Here is a 13,689-nt window from a genome sequence, read left to right as displayed (position 1 = left end):
TGCGATCTTCACCTCTCTTCCGCTCTTGGGTCTCAATAAACACAATACTTGCAGCTTCACCGCTCCTCTAGCTGCTCGATGAGGATGCTGTGGTGGTACAGCCAGCAAATCCATGCAGGGTGCAGCCGTATGTACGCACGTGAGTTTTCTTGGCCTCACAGTGGGCGTGTGGGAACCTTCGTGAAGTGGAGCGGCCTCAGGAGCTCAACTGTCGCATGTGTTCACCACCGGATCGGCCATCGTGAGCATGGTTGGTAAGGCATCAAACGCTGTAGCGTCTCAAGGTGCTGCCAAGCAGTGTAGACGTTTGACGGTGTTCGGGGATTAAATCCCCTGTGTCAGCAGTAGACGTCCGAGCGCGTTCGGTGCCTTCGCACTTCGAGAGCATCCTGACGGCGAAGAGACAGCTGCCAGGATCAGTCAGGCCAGACACGGAGGACCATTGTTTGTTTGACGACATACCTCGAGCCCTCACAATGGACTGGCACGTGGCGTTCCCTGCTCTCGTCAAGTTTCGACAATGGCAAGTGATGATTCCACGCCCCGCATTCCATATTGCCGTCTCAACGCGCATCGCTGGGCCATTGTTCAGCATCATCCTGACAGATCCCGCATCCACGCGCGTCGTTCGTCTCAGCCATCGCCGCTGTCATATCCCCGCAATCTTAACCGTCACTGCTGAGACCAAACGTGGAGTGTCTCGTGGGGCAGAAAGGCAGCGAGAGACGCCGAAGGCAATGCCCTCCAGAAGTCAAAAGGCAGCGAGTGCAGCAAGCGCAGCTGGGTGTTTTGTTATTGCGTGACCATTGTTGATCGTTGGCACAAGAGCAATCCTCCAGTCTAATTTTGACTAGTCAGGTACCGATTGGTCTTACCCCTTGCACTTGTCCTCACCTGGCCATCTCCAAGGCCGACGTTCGCTGGCCGTCTACAACCCCGTGCTCGATCCTACACAAAAGGAGATCATGCACAAGACATCGAAGGATCCATTGGATTTCCTCGTCGCGCAACTGTTGGACAGCCTCAGCGCGTCGACATCCGGGAACGGGACGACTGGTCAGACTCTGCCGTCATTAATTACGACCTCTTGCTAGCGCCGCGCTTCCAGGGTCTTTCGAGTTAGTGTAACGCGTTGTGCCCCACTGTTACTTGCGTTGACCGTGAATAAGGCTGCTTACCCTGCGCCAAACAAAACTAAAGAGCGCTATTGCCCTCTCAACCTGCCGACCTCCTTGCTCCTCCCACGGTCCTGCCCACTGACACAAACCTTCCCTTGCGGTACTGCATCACTCTTTCTGCAGTATTTGCGTACGTTCATTCGACCTTGTGTCTCTCATTCCCCATCATTATCTCCGGTGACGACGGCGCTTCTTCAGGTGGGTTCCCGTCCTCTCCGGTTTCACACAATCCCATCCGCCAAGCCGTGCACTAAACACCATACGAGCGGTTAGCTTTGCGGAGAAATACGAGCATTGCTAACATGGAGACAGCGAATACGATCATAATCACTATTCACTACTGTACAATCGCATCATCTGGAACGCCATCTAAACGCCATAACGACCTCAACACTACCGCAGACTACGCAATATGATGAACATTAAGAACCTCACTGCGCGCTCCGAGGGTGGAGACGGCCCGAACAACATGAACATTGCGCTTCTTACAACACTGGCTATTCTTGTCGTTCTCGCCCTGGTTCTCATGGGCGCACTCATCTGGCTTCGCAACGTCCGACGCGCCAGAAAAGAAGCCGCGCAGGACGCACAGCTGCCTCTCTACGAGAAGAGACAGTCAGGCCGCCGACTTACAATCACTATGCCCGGCAAGGGTCGCGAGTCGGTCGTCGTCTACTCGGAGAAGCAAGACCTCATGAACAGCGCAGCAAGCTCGCCCACCAGCCCCGTACCTGAAATCCGCATCACATTCCCCGACGAGGTCGACGAGTCTGGCAAGCGCCAGTCCGGTCGCGTTGTCGTTGTCCGCGTCGGCGAGCACAGCGTTGGATTAGAGCCTGTCAACGAGGACCTGCCTCCTTACCAGCGCGACTCGTCAGACCGCTTCGACTCGCTTGACCTCGACCGCATCGGAGGACTGAAGGAGAAGGACAACAAGGAGTACGCCTGAGCTCTGCGCTGCTACAGTCAAGACCCGACCGACTGCGGCAACGAGTCTGGCACCACGGGACTTTGAGCCACTTGGCTATGATCTATTTTGATGACGGCAAAAAGCGCTGATTGTCAGTTTCTAGCCTATGCCACACCTGTCTGGGTGGCAAGGCATGGCGATGAGCCACTTGTAAATTTCTTGGAGTTGACTGGCCTGTATACCCATCATGTCTGGCCGGCGCCTCGCTGAGGTTATGTCCTCTACATAACTGTTATTTCTAATGTATGCTACGCCCATCTCTCGAGCGTCTGTAGCTGTGCAGCAAGAGAGCAAATACAAACCTTGACATGAACAAGCAATGTGTGCCGCTGTGTGATTTGACGTTGCGCCCTGAAACACCGTGAACTACAACTGTAGGCCAGATCCATGTTGAGAAACTTGAGACTCGTGTTGCGCCTCGTGCGTTGGAGCACCTCGTTGGACCCACGCTTGCAAACCGCATCAATCTCGGCATGTCTCCACCCAAACCAAAACATCGCAGCTCAGAACGTCATTTTCTACCCATGGGTTCTACCTGTCTTTAACATCCCCTTTGTAGCGCCAATTTGAACCCTGGGCCACTGAGCTCCTCGACAGCACAATGGAGAGCGGGGAGATGTTCACGTCCATCGAGGACATGCAAGCAGAAGCAAAGGTCAAGCAGGAAAAGCAGCGCGCGGAGGAAGCGCAATTGGGCGGACCAAAGGCGACTGTCACAGATGTCAGGACGGCTAAGAAGGCTGGTGAGGTCCACTTCAAGGCGCAACATGGCATTGTGGTGGCTTTCTTCAGTTTCATCCTGTACGACTTCCGCGTGCAAACAGACGTCCACAGCTAACAGCCACCAGCGTCCTGCACGTGCTGGGCACATACCTCTTTACGACCGGCTTTCTTCTCACGCGCCTTGTCCTTCCACATAAATCCGAATGCGCCGACCCGCCAATTGAACTCACCAAGGGATACGTAGCGGGAAACGCAGGGAAAGGGTGCTGGCACCCCAAGACGTATGACAAGGCCATTGTGGTCATCGTAGACGCGCTGCGATACGACTTCACCGTCCCATTCGACGCCCAATTCCAGCCTGTGGACCTCGAGAAGCAGGGAGACCTTGTCCAAGCTGATTCGTCAGAGAAGAACATCGCGCCGCGCCATTTCCACAACGCTTTTCCTGTACTCTATGAGACCGCAAAGCAGTCGCCGAAGAATGCGTTCCTCCTACCTTTCATCGCAGACCCGCCGACGACGACGCTGCAGCGACTGAAGGGACTCACAACTGGCACACTGCCTACCTTTGTCGACGCTGGAAGTAACTTCGCGGGTACTGCCATTGACGAGGATAACCTGATTGCACAACTGAAGGATGCTGGGAAGACAGTTGTGCACTTGGGCGACGACACCTGGCACGCGCTATTCCCTGGATACTTCGAGCCGAACCTCACCCACGCTTACGATTCGTTCAACGTCTGGGATCTGCACACGGTCGACAATGGTGTCACGGAGCACATCTTCCCCCTTTTGAAGGGAGAGAACTCAACAAAGTGGGATGTCATCTTTGGTCACTATCTGGGTGTGGACCACGCAGGACACCGTTATGGCCCAGACCATCCTGCCATGGCAGCAAAGCTGAACGAGATGGATGCTGTTTTCCGACGCATGATCGAGGAGCTCGATGACGATACGCTGCTTGTTGTTATGGGCGACCACGGCATGGATGCTAAGGGAGATCATGGCGGTGAATCAGACGACGAGATCCAGGCTGCCCTTTGGATGTACTCCAAGAAGGGCGACTTTGGCCGTGTTGACCCTTCCTTCGCACTCCCTCCTGCGCATGCGAAGGACAGGTCGATTGCGCAGATCGATCTCGTGCCCACTCTGTCACTGCTCCTTGGTCTGCCTATCCCGTTCAATAACCTGGGCAAGCCGATCGACGAAGCCTTCACTAGCGCCAAGGGCGGCGATATCGAAAACCTGGCTACTGTCAACCGTCTTGCAAGCGCCCAGATCCACCGCTACCAAGGCGAGTATGCCCACGTCCGTGGTCTCGATGAAAGTGTCTTCTCCAGCTCGCTTTCCCTTTGGCCCGCTGCTAACGAGGCCTGGGCTGCTGTTTCTCAGCGCATGTCTTTTGGTGGAAGCACAGCCAAGGGTGAACAAATGAAGACTGCCTACAAGGCCTTCGCTGCTTACCAGCAGGAGAATCTCCGCATCTGCCGCTCTCTTTGGGCACGATTCGACGTGCCCCGCATGATCAATGGTGTCTTGATCTTGGCACTCAGCGTTCTTCTACTGGCGCTGTATGCTCGCGGCCTGGTCGGCGACCGCGCTGAGATCACTCCTGTCTTCTTCACTAGGGGCCTTTTGGGCAGCGTGCTCGGTGCTGTCTTCGGCTTCGCTGCGTCGCTCGTCCTTTCAGACACACCGAAGGATCACACTGTAATCTTCGCAGCAGCTATGACTGGCATCATCGGTGTGCTGTCAGCGTTCTACTCGTTCCGCGACCGTCTTAGCTCTCTATTGCCCAATAACATTTGGGGGTGGGCCAGTCTGATTTTTACCGTCTCTCTTTCGGGTGGCTTCGCGGCCAATTCGTTCACTATCTGGGAAGATGAGATCCTCCTGCACTTTCTCACAACATTTGGCGTTCTTGCCATAATCTCTTCCTTCCGACAAAAGAACATGTCCGATCGCACTCTTGGTGTATATCATTCGATCCTTTTCACTGTTCTCCTCCGTGTTGCAAGCTTCTCTAGACTTTGCCGCGAAGAGCAGATGCCCTACTGCAAGTCGACATATTACGCTTCTGCTCTCTCCACCACTTCAGCACCGTGGCAGCTTCTCATTCCCGCCGTCGCTGCGCTTCTCATTCCCACGTTCATTAAGAGCTACTACGAAGGCACCAAGAGCTACCAGAATATGGCTGTGATGTGGATTGGCATTGTCCTCCGCTTTGGCCTGATGCTCAGCGCCGCATACTGGGCTCTCGACGCCGCCGATGACGGCGATTGGTACCCATCATTCTCCAGCATTATCAAGATCTCCAAGCAAGCGCTCGCCCAGGGAGTCCTCCTCCTCGCCTTCGGCATCGGCTACGGGCTCTACAGCTGGTCCAAGCCGCTCCTGAACATCGAAATGAACAACGAAGGCAAATCCAACGAACAGATCATCGTCCACGGCTACGCAAACGTGCACGGCAGCCGCTACGCCCTTCTCATCACCATCTGGTACCTCGCGGTCGCACTCCTCCAGAAACCAATGGGGGCCGGCGCAATCGGCATCCTTGTCTGGCAGCTCTTCTCCCTCTTCGAAATCATCGACACAAACAACCTGCGCCAGTCTTCCATCGGTCCGGTCGTCCTCGGTCTGCTCGGCTCATTCCATTACTTCAAGACCGGCCACCAGGCTACGCTGTCCAGCATACAATGGGAGTCCGCCTTTATCCCGTTGAAGTCGATTCGCTACCCGTGGACGCCCATCATCGTTATCTTGAATACGTTTGGTGCCCAGATCCTCTGCGCTGTTGCGGTCCCGGCGCTCGTGCTGTGGAAGGTAAACCCCAAGCAGCAAAGATTGCTCAGCACGGTTGCAAAGGCAATTGCCACGCATATTTTATTTTATGCCGTTGTGAATCTGGCGACAACTGTATGGGCGGGGCATCTGAGGAGGCACCTCATGCTGTATCGTATCTTTAGCCCCAGGTGGATGCTTGGTGCTAGTGCGCTACTTGTGGTGGATGTAGTGGCGATTTTTGCGGGGCTGTGGGGTGCGCGGATGAGTATCATCAGTGTTGCTGAAGTCTTTGGGTTTGCATAGATGAGGGACATATGTGGGAAATGTGTTGTATGATCATGGTGTTGCAGTTGCATACGGCGGCTACGTCGGCTTTCCATTTTGTGTAGCATCGAGATCTCCATCTCGCCAACCTATCTAGATCCCGCTTTCACCAAGCGTATTCTTCGTTATTCTACTTTCCTAATTCTCATTTCACCGTGAAATTCCAGTCCGCTCTCAGACCGCTCCGGCTGCCGTTACGTCAGCGCTTATTGCAATGTAAAGGTAGCAGGCCCATCGCGCCTGCCGTTTGTAGCAGCTACTTATATACTTCCCTCAGCAAAACGCCAACCCTTCCTCCAACACAACCACACGACACACGCCGTTTGCGGCCACTGAAATTTTGAGCAACTTACGCCCTCGGGGGCCCACTCAACGACTGCGAATCTTGCGAGCGGAGAGCTTCCTTAACTGTCCTCACATCGGAGACATCACTACTTGCTTAGTACTTCTCTGGTACGGCAGACACTGATCAGAATTTTTGAAGTCTTGCATGTTTGTCTAGGCGCCGAACTAAGAGGTCATCGAAACAGTGGCAAATATCGATCTGCTTGAAAATAAACAAAGATGAGAGACACCCACTGCCATGCTACACTCTCAGGCTGACCGCGATCAAAGTCCGACAAACCCACGTCGACTTTCCGACTTCTTCACCGACTCAAAACGTCAATCGTGATCATGCCGCTGATCATGCCGAAGGACGAACTCATCAGTGATTTGAACAACGATAACCCAGTGGTGGGCCTCAAAGGCACGCTCAGCTTGAAAGGTCGATTCAAGGACAGGCTCAGCCGTCTGCTGGGACGAGCCATCTCCTTGTCTGATGCAGACAGTTCTCAACCCCTCCACATCTACGTTGGCTCAAAGAGTCGCTCCAGTGCATCGAATACGATGCACGACGGTCAGGTTCGCAAGTTCAGTCAGGATCTCCAAGTTGCAATGCGCAACATTTCGCTGTGCACCACCGAATTAAGCACGAACATGAACTCGCAGTGTGAAGCTAACATGGTCAGGTCCGCAAAAAGAGGAGGCTTCACAAGATCAATGGGATTTAATCCTTGTTCATGTGCCTACAAAAATTCACAATACGATCATGCGTCTTCGAGAAGTATTCAACAACTACAGGAGCAAATTTGATACCATGATCACTCAGATAATGGGCCTCGATGATGTCGATGGATACGGCTCCTCGCTTGACACCGACCTCGGCGACCTCATCATCTTACTGCAGCAACTAGCTAACAGCTAAGATAGCCGTGTAAAACAGCAGAATGAGCTTATTGAGTTCGCATGGGCTTTTCTCCAATGCTGTCCCGACGCTGATGTACGCCTCAGGTCGCTTATCGGCAGTATTTTCTCTGACAAGCTATACGACTTGATCTGTCGACTCAATCATCCCTTGAGCACTCATCATACCCTTGTAAGGGCAGCATCTTCCTTCAGGGTATTCCGAACGGTCAGCATCCATCTAGGCTCACCTCCGCCTCTTTCACCCAAAGCCATTAGCAGCACACCGATGCTAGCCTGGTTTCAATGCAATACATCATCTATTGACATCTCTTACGTTTCTAGCCTTCGCCCCCCCCCCCCCCCCCCCCCCTTTGCCGTCAGTGGGTAAACAGACAATGAACATCAAGCAACCTCCCTCACTTCTAAACGGCCCGTGCCCCACCTCTGGCTTGCGATACGCACAACACCCCTTCGTCAAGGTCTCTAAACCCTTCCTCTCCCGCCTAATCACTCCTACTCTTGGTCTCGCGCACGCTTGGTAGCTTTTCCGTTCTACTCCTCCTCTTTTGAGACTTAGCAGAAATCACAGATAGCCAAGATTGTTGGGTTTCGAAAGCCTTGTCTATAGCATTACGCAAGATAGTGTGGGAGTATCGTCGAGAGAAGAGAACCGCACCAAGCAAAACATCTTACAAAGGGAATTCCTCATCCTCTTATACCACCATACAAAATCGCAAAACGCACCAAGGAGTTACCTGGCGCAGACATCTCCCCCACCTCATCACCGTCACGCCACCATATTGCTTACACGCGCCTCGTCTTTCGCTTCAATCCACCCTCAACCGGCTATGTTAGCTCACCCAACTCAGAGCGCCCTTGCGGACAGCTACAGCGAGTGGGCTCGCCTCAGGCCGCGAAGAAAGGCGGAGATGCTACTCAACTCCACAACCCGCAGGTACACAGCAGCTGAAAACGCCGACCATCTCCAAATACCACTGGGGAGCACTTCACCACCCTGAGTCCTCCACCACTCACTCCCAAATACCACTGGGGGGGTCCATCATATGTGTCTCAAGGCCAGGCACCGCCACGCTCAGGCTCAGTGGTCTACTCCGCTTGTATAAGACGTCCTCCCTCAGGTCTGAAAATACACCTTCGGGTTGAAAACACTTTCCTCCTCTACTCGGCCTTCATCTTCTCCTCCAGCCGCGATGACTTGCGCGTCCCAGGTGTCTTGGCCGCAGTCCTCGTCTTCTTGCGTCTGGGCGTCTCGGGCACCGCAGGCTCAGCTGACGCTGGGTATCGCACGACCTGGCCAGGGCCAGTGTAACCTCGGCCGCGACCCGCTTTGTACGGCCTCTTATTCGGCGAGGCGGTGATGTGGGGCGAAGGCGTCTGAACCTTCTGCCCCGAGAGAGGTGGGGGAGTGATACGGGTGCGCTTGGGCGTAGAAGAGGGAGAGCAAGAGGGCGACCTGCGCTTGCGGGAGGGAGGCGAGGGAGTGACGTTCTCCTGCTCGATTTCTGGCTCAGGGGTCTTGGGACCTCCAGTCTCCTCCACGGACGCGCAGACGACCTCCTCTTGGGCGAGGGCGGCTGCTGCAGACGACTCGGGGGAGACCGCCTGAGAGTGGTGGGGCGTTGTCATGGCTCCAGGAGAGCCAGGGCTAGAGTACTCCAAATCCGGCTGGGTAGCCATGTGGACGGCGGGAGAAGCCACCCCCTTCTCGCTCTCAGACCCCGAGCTGGAGAATTCCAGCTCTGCATTCGTCGACCAGTTGGTCAACGAAAGCCCAGCCGGGAGCCCTCCCACCTGCGAAGGCGAGCCTGAAACTGGGGAAAGTTGAGTGCCGAAGCACTTCTTACCGCCGAGCATGCGTTTCACAGGCGGTGCCCCAGGGACCGGGAGGGCTTCATCGTCGGCTGACGAGTAGATGTCCCCATCGTAGTCGAGACCGAAGCTCCCAGCCTTCGGGTCATGACGGGGTGTGGATTTGGGGTTGCCCACCTCCTGAAGGCCTTCAGCGACCTGGGTCGCGCGCTCGGCAGGCTCAGGAGATAGCGTGAAGTCTACTTCGCTGTCGTAGCCGTTGTCATCCTCGTCAAGAGCGGGCGTGGAGAGATTCACACGCCCCGCGAGGATGCTCTGCTGAGGGGCAGGAGTGGTCGAGAGGGTGGCAGGAGTACATGAAGCACCACCGAAGAGTTGCAAGGGCACATGAGGGATACAAGAAGACGAGGGGCCAGCCTCATGGATGTCCATCTGGTCGTCCTCTACCCCAAGCTCACGAAGAACGAAGGACGCGTCCGGCTGCAGAGGTGAGTCGCAGCGAGGAGGTTCTGGAGTGCCGAAAGGAGGGCACGACTTGATGTCGAAGATGGACTTCGGCTTTGGTATTGGCTCGTCGTCGTCGCATGGCTGGATAGCAATGGGCTCCTTGATGAAGCCACGAAGAGAGTGCTCGTGAGCAGGCATAAGGTACGGGCCCATGCACTCCTTCACCACGTCACGCTCGTTTTGCCGAACACGCTTATGGGCTGGCTCTTCGACAGCGGCCTGGGCGAAGTTGCGCTTGACATCTCTGGTGACTTGGGCAGCCTCGTTCTGTGTGAGGTGCTTGTCGACGAGACGCATCACCTCAGCATCGATACGCTTCAGCAACTTCTCAGGATCTCCTAGTAACGCGTTGTACTCTGGACCATGTTGAATAACGCAGAGGATATGGTGGACCGCGAGCTTAAACTTGGCTCGGTCGCACTGGTTGCGGCAAAAGAAGGCGTAGAGAGCAGGGCCGCCCAGGGCGCCACTGATGAAACCAGCGAAGAAGCTAGCGTAGTGAGAAAAGAAGCCAGGCAGCTGCACACACTCAAAGAGGAAGCTTATGATAGCCTTGATGGCAGAAGTTGAGCGCGCATCAGAGTTGCGCAAGAGGCGCGTGCCGTTCATGATGGAAGGCGTTGGGGCAGAAGATGCCACAGCAGCTGTGTGGGGTGTGTTAGTAACAGCTTCCGGTGCATTCATGGGGGATGTCATACTTTGAGCGTAGGAAGTCGAAGCCTTAGTAGTGAATGAGTTGCATGCAGACATGGCCACTGAGTATTGTGATTGAGTGCGTGGTACAAAGAAGGTGTTGTGATAAGAATCGTTGGTAGTAGTGGTAGAACATGAACAAACACCAAAGTCTGGAAGTAAAAGAAGCTTGAAGGCAGCAGGTTCTTTGCAAGTGTAGTAGAGTAGTGGTGTAGCTGTGGTAGCTCGTCAGTAGAGCAATTGCTGTCGTTGAGCTGGAAAGCTGTGTATGGTTACGGACTGTCGTCGTAGCGGTGGACAGCTGTTGTTGTATGTAAGATAAAGTGCGAGTGAAAGCGGCTACACGCTGCGATTGCAGTGGAGCTTATGACGTCGAGGTACCAGCGCTGCACCAAGGGTTGGGACAGTGAAGGCGCTGCTTCACCTCGAGTGACCCAATGACACTGTCGGAGAAAGAGCTGTGCGAGAGTGATGACCTTCTGCAAACGAGATACATAAATGATGTAGAAGAGAGTCTTCACTCAGGCAGTACCTCGCGAGAATTCATAATTGTGCGATGGCGGCGATGCAAATATCACGCGCTCAGTGCGTTCGCTCACTGCCCCGTCCTGGACCGAGGCATTGCGTTACGAGGACCTCCGGTCAAAGGCGGAATCCAAAACGAACCGAGAGGGTTTGAAGACAATCATAGAAAGTAGAGTAAGATATTCATGATGACATGTGCCTCTGAGATGTGTTGAGGCGGTATGTTTGGAGGTGGTGTGTTTGCGTGCGAGATTCAAGCGCTCGATGAGGCACCATTTGTCGCTGAGCACTAACGTCGTCAGATTTGCCGCTGTGCCAGGCAGTTTACGTACAATATTGCTCTGGTCAATCTCGACCCTCCTCGCGCATTCGCCTTGCACGCCTCCGCAGCTCCTCACATCCCCTTCATCCTCCCCTGACCAAACTGCCCCATACTAATAGCATCCCTTCCATACCCTTGGTTGAACCCCCCAGGCTGTCCACCCTGTCCATAACCTCCGCTGTGCACCCCTGTACTCCGATCATTCTGCAGTGCGTTGCCGTAGATGAACTGCGAATCGACGGTTCTGGAGCTCCATGGCTTGCCCTTGTATTTCTGGGCGAAGAACTTGGCGAGGTAAATGCCGATGACGAGCCAGAAGACTGCGAGTGCCAATACGAAGGGTATGAAGAGGCCCATTGTGGTGGATTTGATTTGATTTGATTTGATGGGTGTTTGTCTTGTTAAGGACACCGTCTTTGCCGGCGACGAGTACAGTGATGTTGGAACAGGACTTTTCCGCGAAGCTTCTTGTCAAACTCCGAATGTCAAGGGAGGGTGGAGAATAGCAGAGCAAAGAAGACGACGTGATGTCTAGCGGAGGAGCGGAGAAGATCGACTAGCGTGGTCTGGGGAAGTTCCGAGGTTTGTGGGGTAGCTTGAATGGGTGACGTGCGGGATCCCGGCTCCATGGCGTCCGATTGGCTTTGATCCAATCCAGTGGAAAGTTAGAAGACGCTCTTGCAGCAAAAAGAGATGGGATAATGAAATGGAAGCGGACGGATGCGGGAACGGGCGGCTCTTTTGAGCCAGGATTTCGTTATTGATGAGGGTATACGTACGACCATGGAAGCAGACAGATGGACAAAGGGCCTGAGGAGAGTAAGAAATCAAGAAGCGTGGGGCTATGCAGATCCAGCTCCTCGAGATTCATCATCTGCCTGTTTCGCCCTCTTCGCCCTCTCCTCTGCGGCCTTCGCAAGTATCTCTCTTCGATCCAAGCTCCCCGTAGCCACGCTCCCACCGGCACTGCTGGCCAGCGTCGCTCCATCTCCTCCGCTGCCCAACTTGAATTCTCCACCCGTCCATCCGCCGTGATCGCACATGTTCATCTCCTCCTCGCTCGGCTCATAGTATTCTTGATTTCCAACGCTCCTTCCTCCACTCTTCCAGTCATCTCTCGCGACTTCGCGCTCAATTTGCTTACACAGATTCCAGAAATTCCGGTCATGCGGACCCCACACATTGTGTGCAAGCTCGTGACACAACGTGTTGCGGATCGTCTTATAGTCCCTATAGCCGTCGTACGCATCCGTTCTCAAGCGCAGTTCAATGACCTCACCTTTATTGCGGTTCAACCCCAGGGTTCGAGATTCTTGTGTAGTGTGCATGGCAGGGTCCATCTCTGTGAGCAAAGGCACACTAAACTTGTGGCTGCGCATAGCGGCTTTGATGCCGGCATCATCGCGAAGGCGCTCGAGGAAGGCTAACGACCGCTCTGGGCGCGGAAGGTACGGCAGCGGCCGCAGTGTGTGGAATGTATATTGCGCTTCTTCTTGTAGTCGCTTGTAATCTGTGTTGCGCGCAGGCGTTGCGGCTTTGACAGGTCCTGGCATCCGAGGCGCGGACGCGGCGGATATGCTGGCGTTGAGGGTTGAAACTTCAGCGGTTGTGCTGCCCATGAGTGTGATCTTCTTAGCGTTGAACTCGCTCACAGGTGTCGAAGGGTTCTTGAACGGCGGCTTTTGTAGACCCAACTTGCCGCCGACGAGCAGTTTCTGGTTTGACGGCGGTATGGAGAGCTTCTCGGCGATCCTGTCCGAGAGATCCGATATCGTGGCATCAGGCGCAAAGGACAATGTGACTGGCTTGCCGTGGTGTGTCAACGTTATTTGGATCTCGTCGGCGGTCGCATTGGCGTGTGGCATGTCTGGAGCCATGATGGCGGGAGTTCTGGGGAGGGGAGGCGGCGCGATATAAGCTGTTATGATGTGTGTAAGTGAAGTTGTTAGCAGGGGATCAAGATATGAAGCTTCGCAGCTGGTTGCTGACCATTAGTTGTGGCGCTCGGTCTGTCGTGACGTTCGCGAGGCTTCCATGTCCACGCCACGGAGATTTGTCATCGTAAAGTCCGACCTCGAGACAGCATGGTCTGTGAAAATAGAGCCATGTGCTGTATTTTTGTCTGTCTACAACCAAAGAAGACTGCCCCAAGGTGTTTCGGTAGGCGCGAGCCTCTCAACGTGATGAAGAGACGTTTGAGTTCTTGCGACTGCTGTCTAGCTAATCCCAATACGTTGGGGTTCCCTGCTACCTGAGAGCCTGAGCACTTGCGCTCAAGTGGGCTCGGGCTGTTGTTCGCGTCTGCTCTGGTAGTTGCTTGTACATTCCGCTCGTCCCAGCTCCTTGCTCGCCCTCACCAATGTAGGTAAACATGCTCATATCGCCCTCAGACAATGTGACTGGTCAGTGGTCATGGCAAGCCCAACCAACGCAGATATCAGACTTGATTATGCATACAGATATCAGACTTGATTATGCATACAGATATTAGACTTGATTATGCATACAGACATCAGACTTGATTATGCACACAGATATCAGACTTGATTATGCACACAGATATCAGACTTGATTATGCACACAGATATCAGACTTGATTATGCACA

At 54.3% G+C, this 13,689-nt stretch overlaps 6 protein-coding genes across 6 annotated transcripts in view; 3 read left to right on the top strand and 3 right to left on the bottom strand.

Moving 5' to 3' along the window:
- Positions 1 to 1,169: 1,169 nt before the first annotated feature.
- M421DRAFT_422507 (uncharacterized protein) lies at positions 1,170 to 2,466 on the top strand. Its single transcript, XM_033593183.1, has 2 exons — positions 1,170 to 1,376; positions 1,491 to 2,466. The coding sequence occupies exon 2, from the start codon at positions 1,648 to 1,650 to the stop codon at positions 2,125 to 2,127; it is 480 nt and encodes a 159-aa protein (XP_033446778.1). The 5' UTR covers positions 1,170 to 1,376; positions 1,491 to 1,647; the 3' UTR covers positions 2,128 to 2,466.
- Positions 2,467 to 2,785: 319 nt separating this feature from the next.
- Positions 2,786 to 5,958, top strand: M421DRAFT_67277 (GPI ethanolamine phosphate transferase 3; the record flags this gene model as incomplete). The annotated part of the gene is made up of 2 exons (XM_033596388.1): positions 2,786 to 2,949; positions 2,997 to 5,958. The coding sequence occupies 2 exons, from the start codon at positions 2,786 to 2,788 to the stop codon at positions 5,956 to 5,958; spliced, it is 3,126 nt and encodes a 1,041-aa protein (XP_033446777.1).
- A 696-nt stretch (positions 5,959 to 6,654) lies between these two features.
- Positions 6,655 to 7,225, top strand: M421DRAFT_6807 (uncharacterized protein; the record flags this gene model as incomplete). The annotated part of the gene is made up of 2 exons (XM_033596473.1): positions 6,655 to 6,895; positions 6,990 to 7,225. The coding sequence occupies 2 exons, from the start codon at positions 6,655 to 6,657 to the stop codon at positions 7,223 to 7,225; spliced, it is 477 nt and encodes a 158-aa protein (XP_033446776.1).
- A 1,160-nt stretch (positions 7,226 to 8,385) lies between these two features.
- M421DRAFT_93788 (uncharacterized protein) lies at positions 8,386 to 11,440 on the bottom strand (the record flags this gene model as incomplete). The annotated part of the gene is made up of 2 exons (XM_033598146.1): positions 8,386 to 10,451; positions 11,197 to 11,440. 2 exons carry the CDS (start codon positions 11,438 to 11,440, stop codon positions 8,386 to 8,388), a joined length of 2,310 nt encoding a protein of 769 aa, XP_033446775.1.
- A 485-nt stretch (positions 11,441 to 11,925) lies between these two features.
- Positions 11,926 to 12,960, bottom strand: M421DRAFT_93787 (WLM-domain-containing protein; the record flags this gene model as incomplete). The annotated part of the gene is made up of 1 exon (XM_033598145.1): positions 11,926 to 12,960. The coding sequence occupies one exon, from the start codon at positions 12,958 to 12,960 to the stop codon at positions 11,926 to 11,928; it is 1,035 nt and encodes a 344-aa protein (XP_033446774.1).
- Positions 12,961 to 13,545: 585 nt separating this feature from the next.
- M421DRAFT_209033 (uncharacterized protein) overlaps positions 13,546 to 13,689 on the bottom strand; it is a 673-nt gene continuing 529 nt past the window's right edge. Inside the window, exon 2 of the mRNA XM_033588204.1 lies at positions 13,546 to 13,689. Within this exon, the coding sequence (XP_033446773.1) occupies positions 13,646 to 13,689 (44 nt within the window). The 3' untranslated portion in view covers positions 13,546 to 13,645.

This window comes from Didymella exigua, assembly GCF_010094145.1.
Source record: "Didymella exigua CBS 183.55 unplaced genomic scaffold M421scaffold_21, whole genome shotgun sequence".
NCBI lineage: Eukaryota > Fungi > Ascomycota > Dothideomycetes > Pleosporales > Didymellaceae > Didymella > Didymella exigua.
Note: the sequence above shows the minus strand (reverse complement) of the source record. Positions and strands in the feature narration are given on the sequence as shown.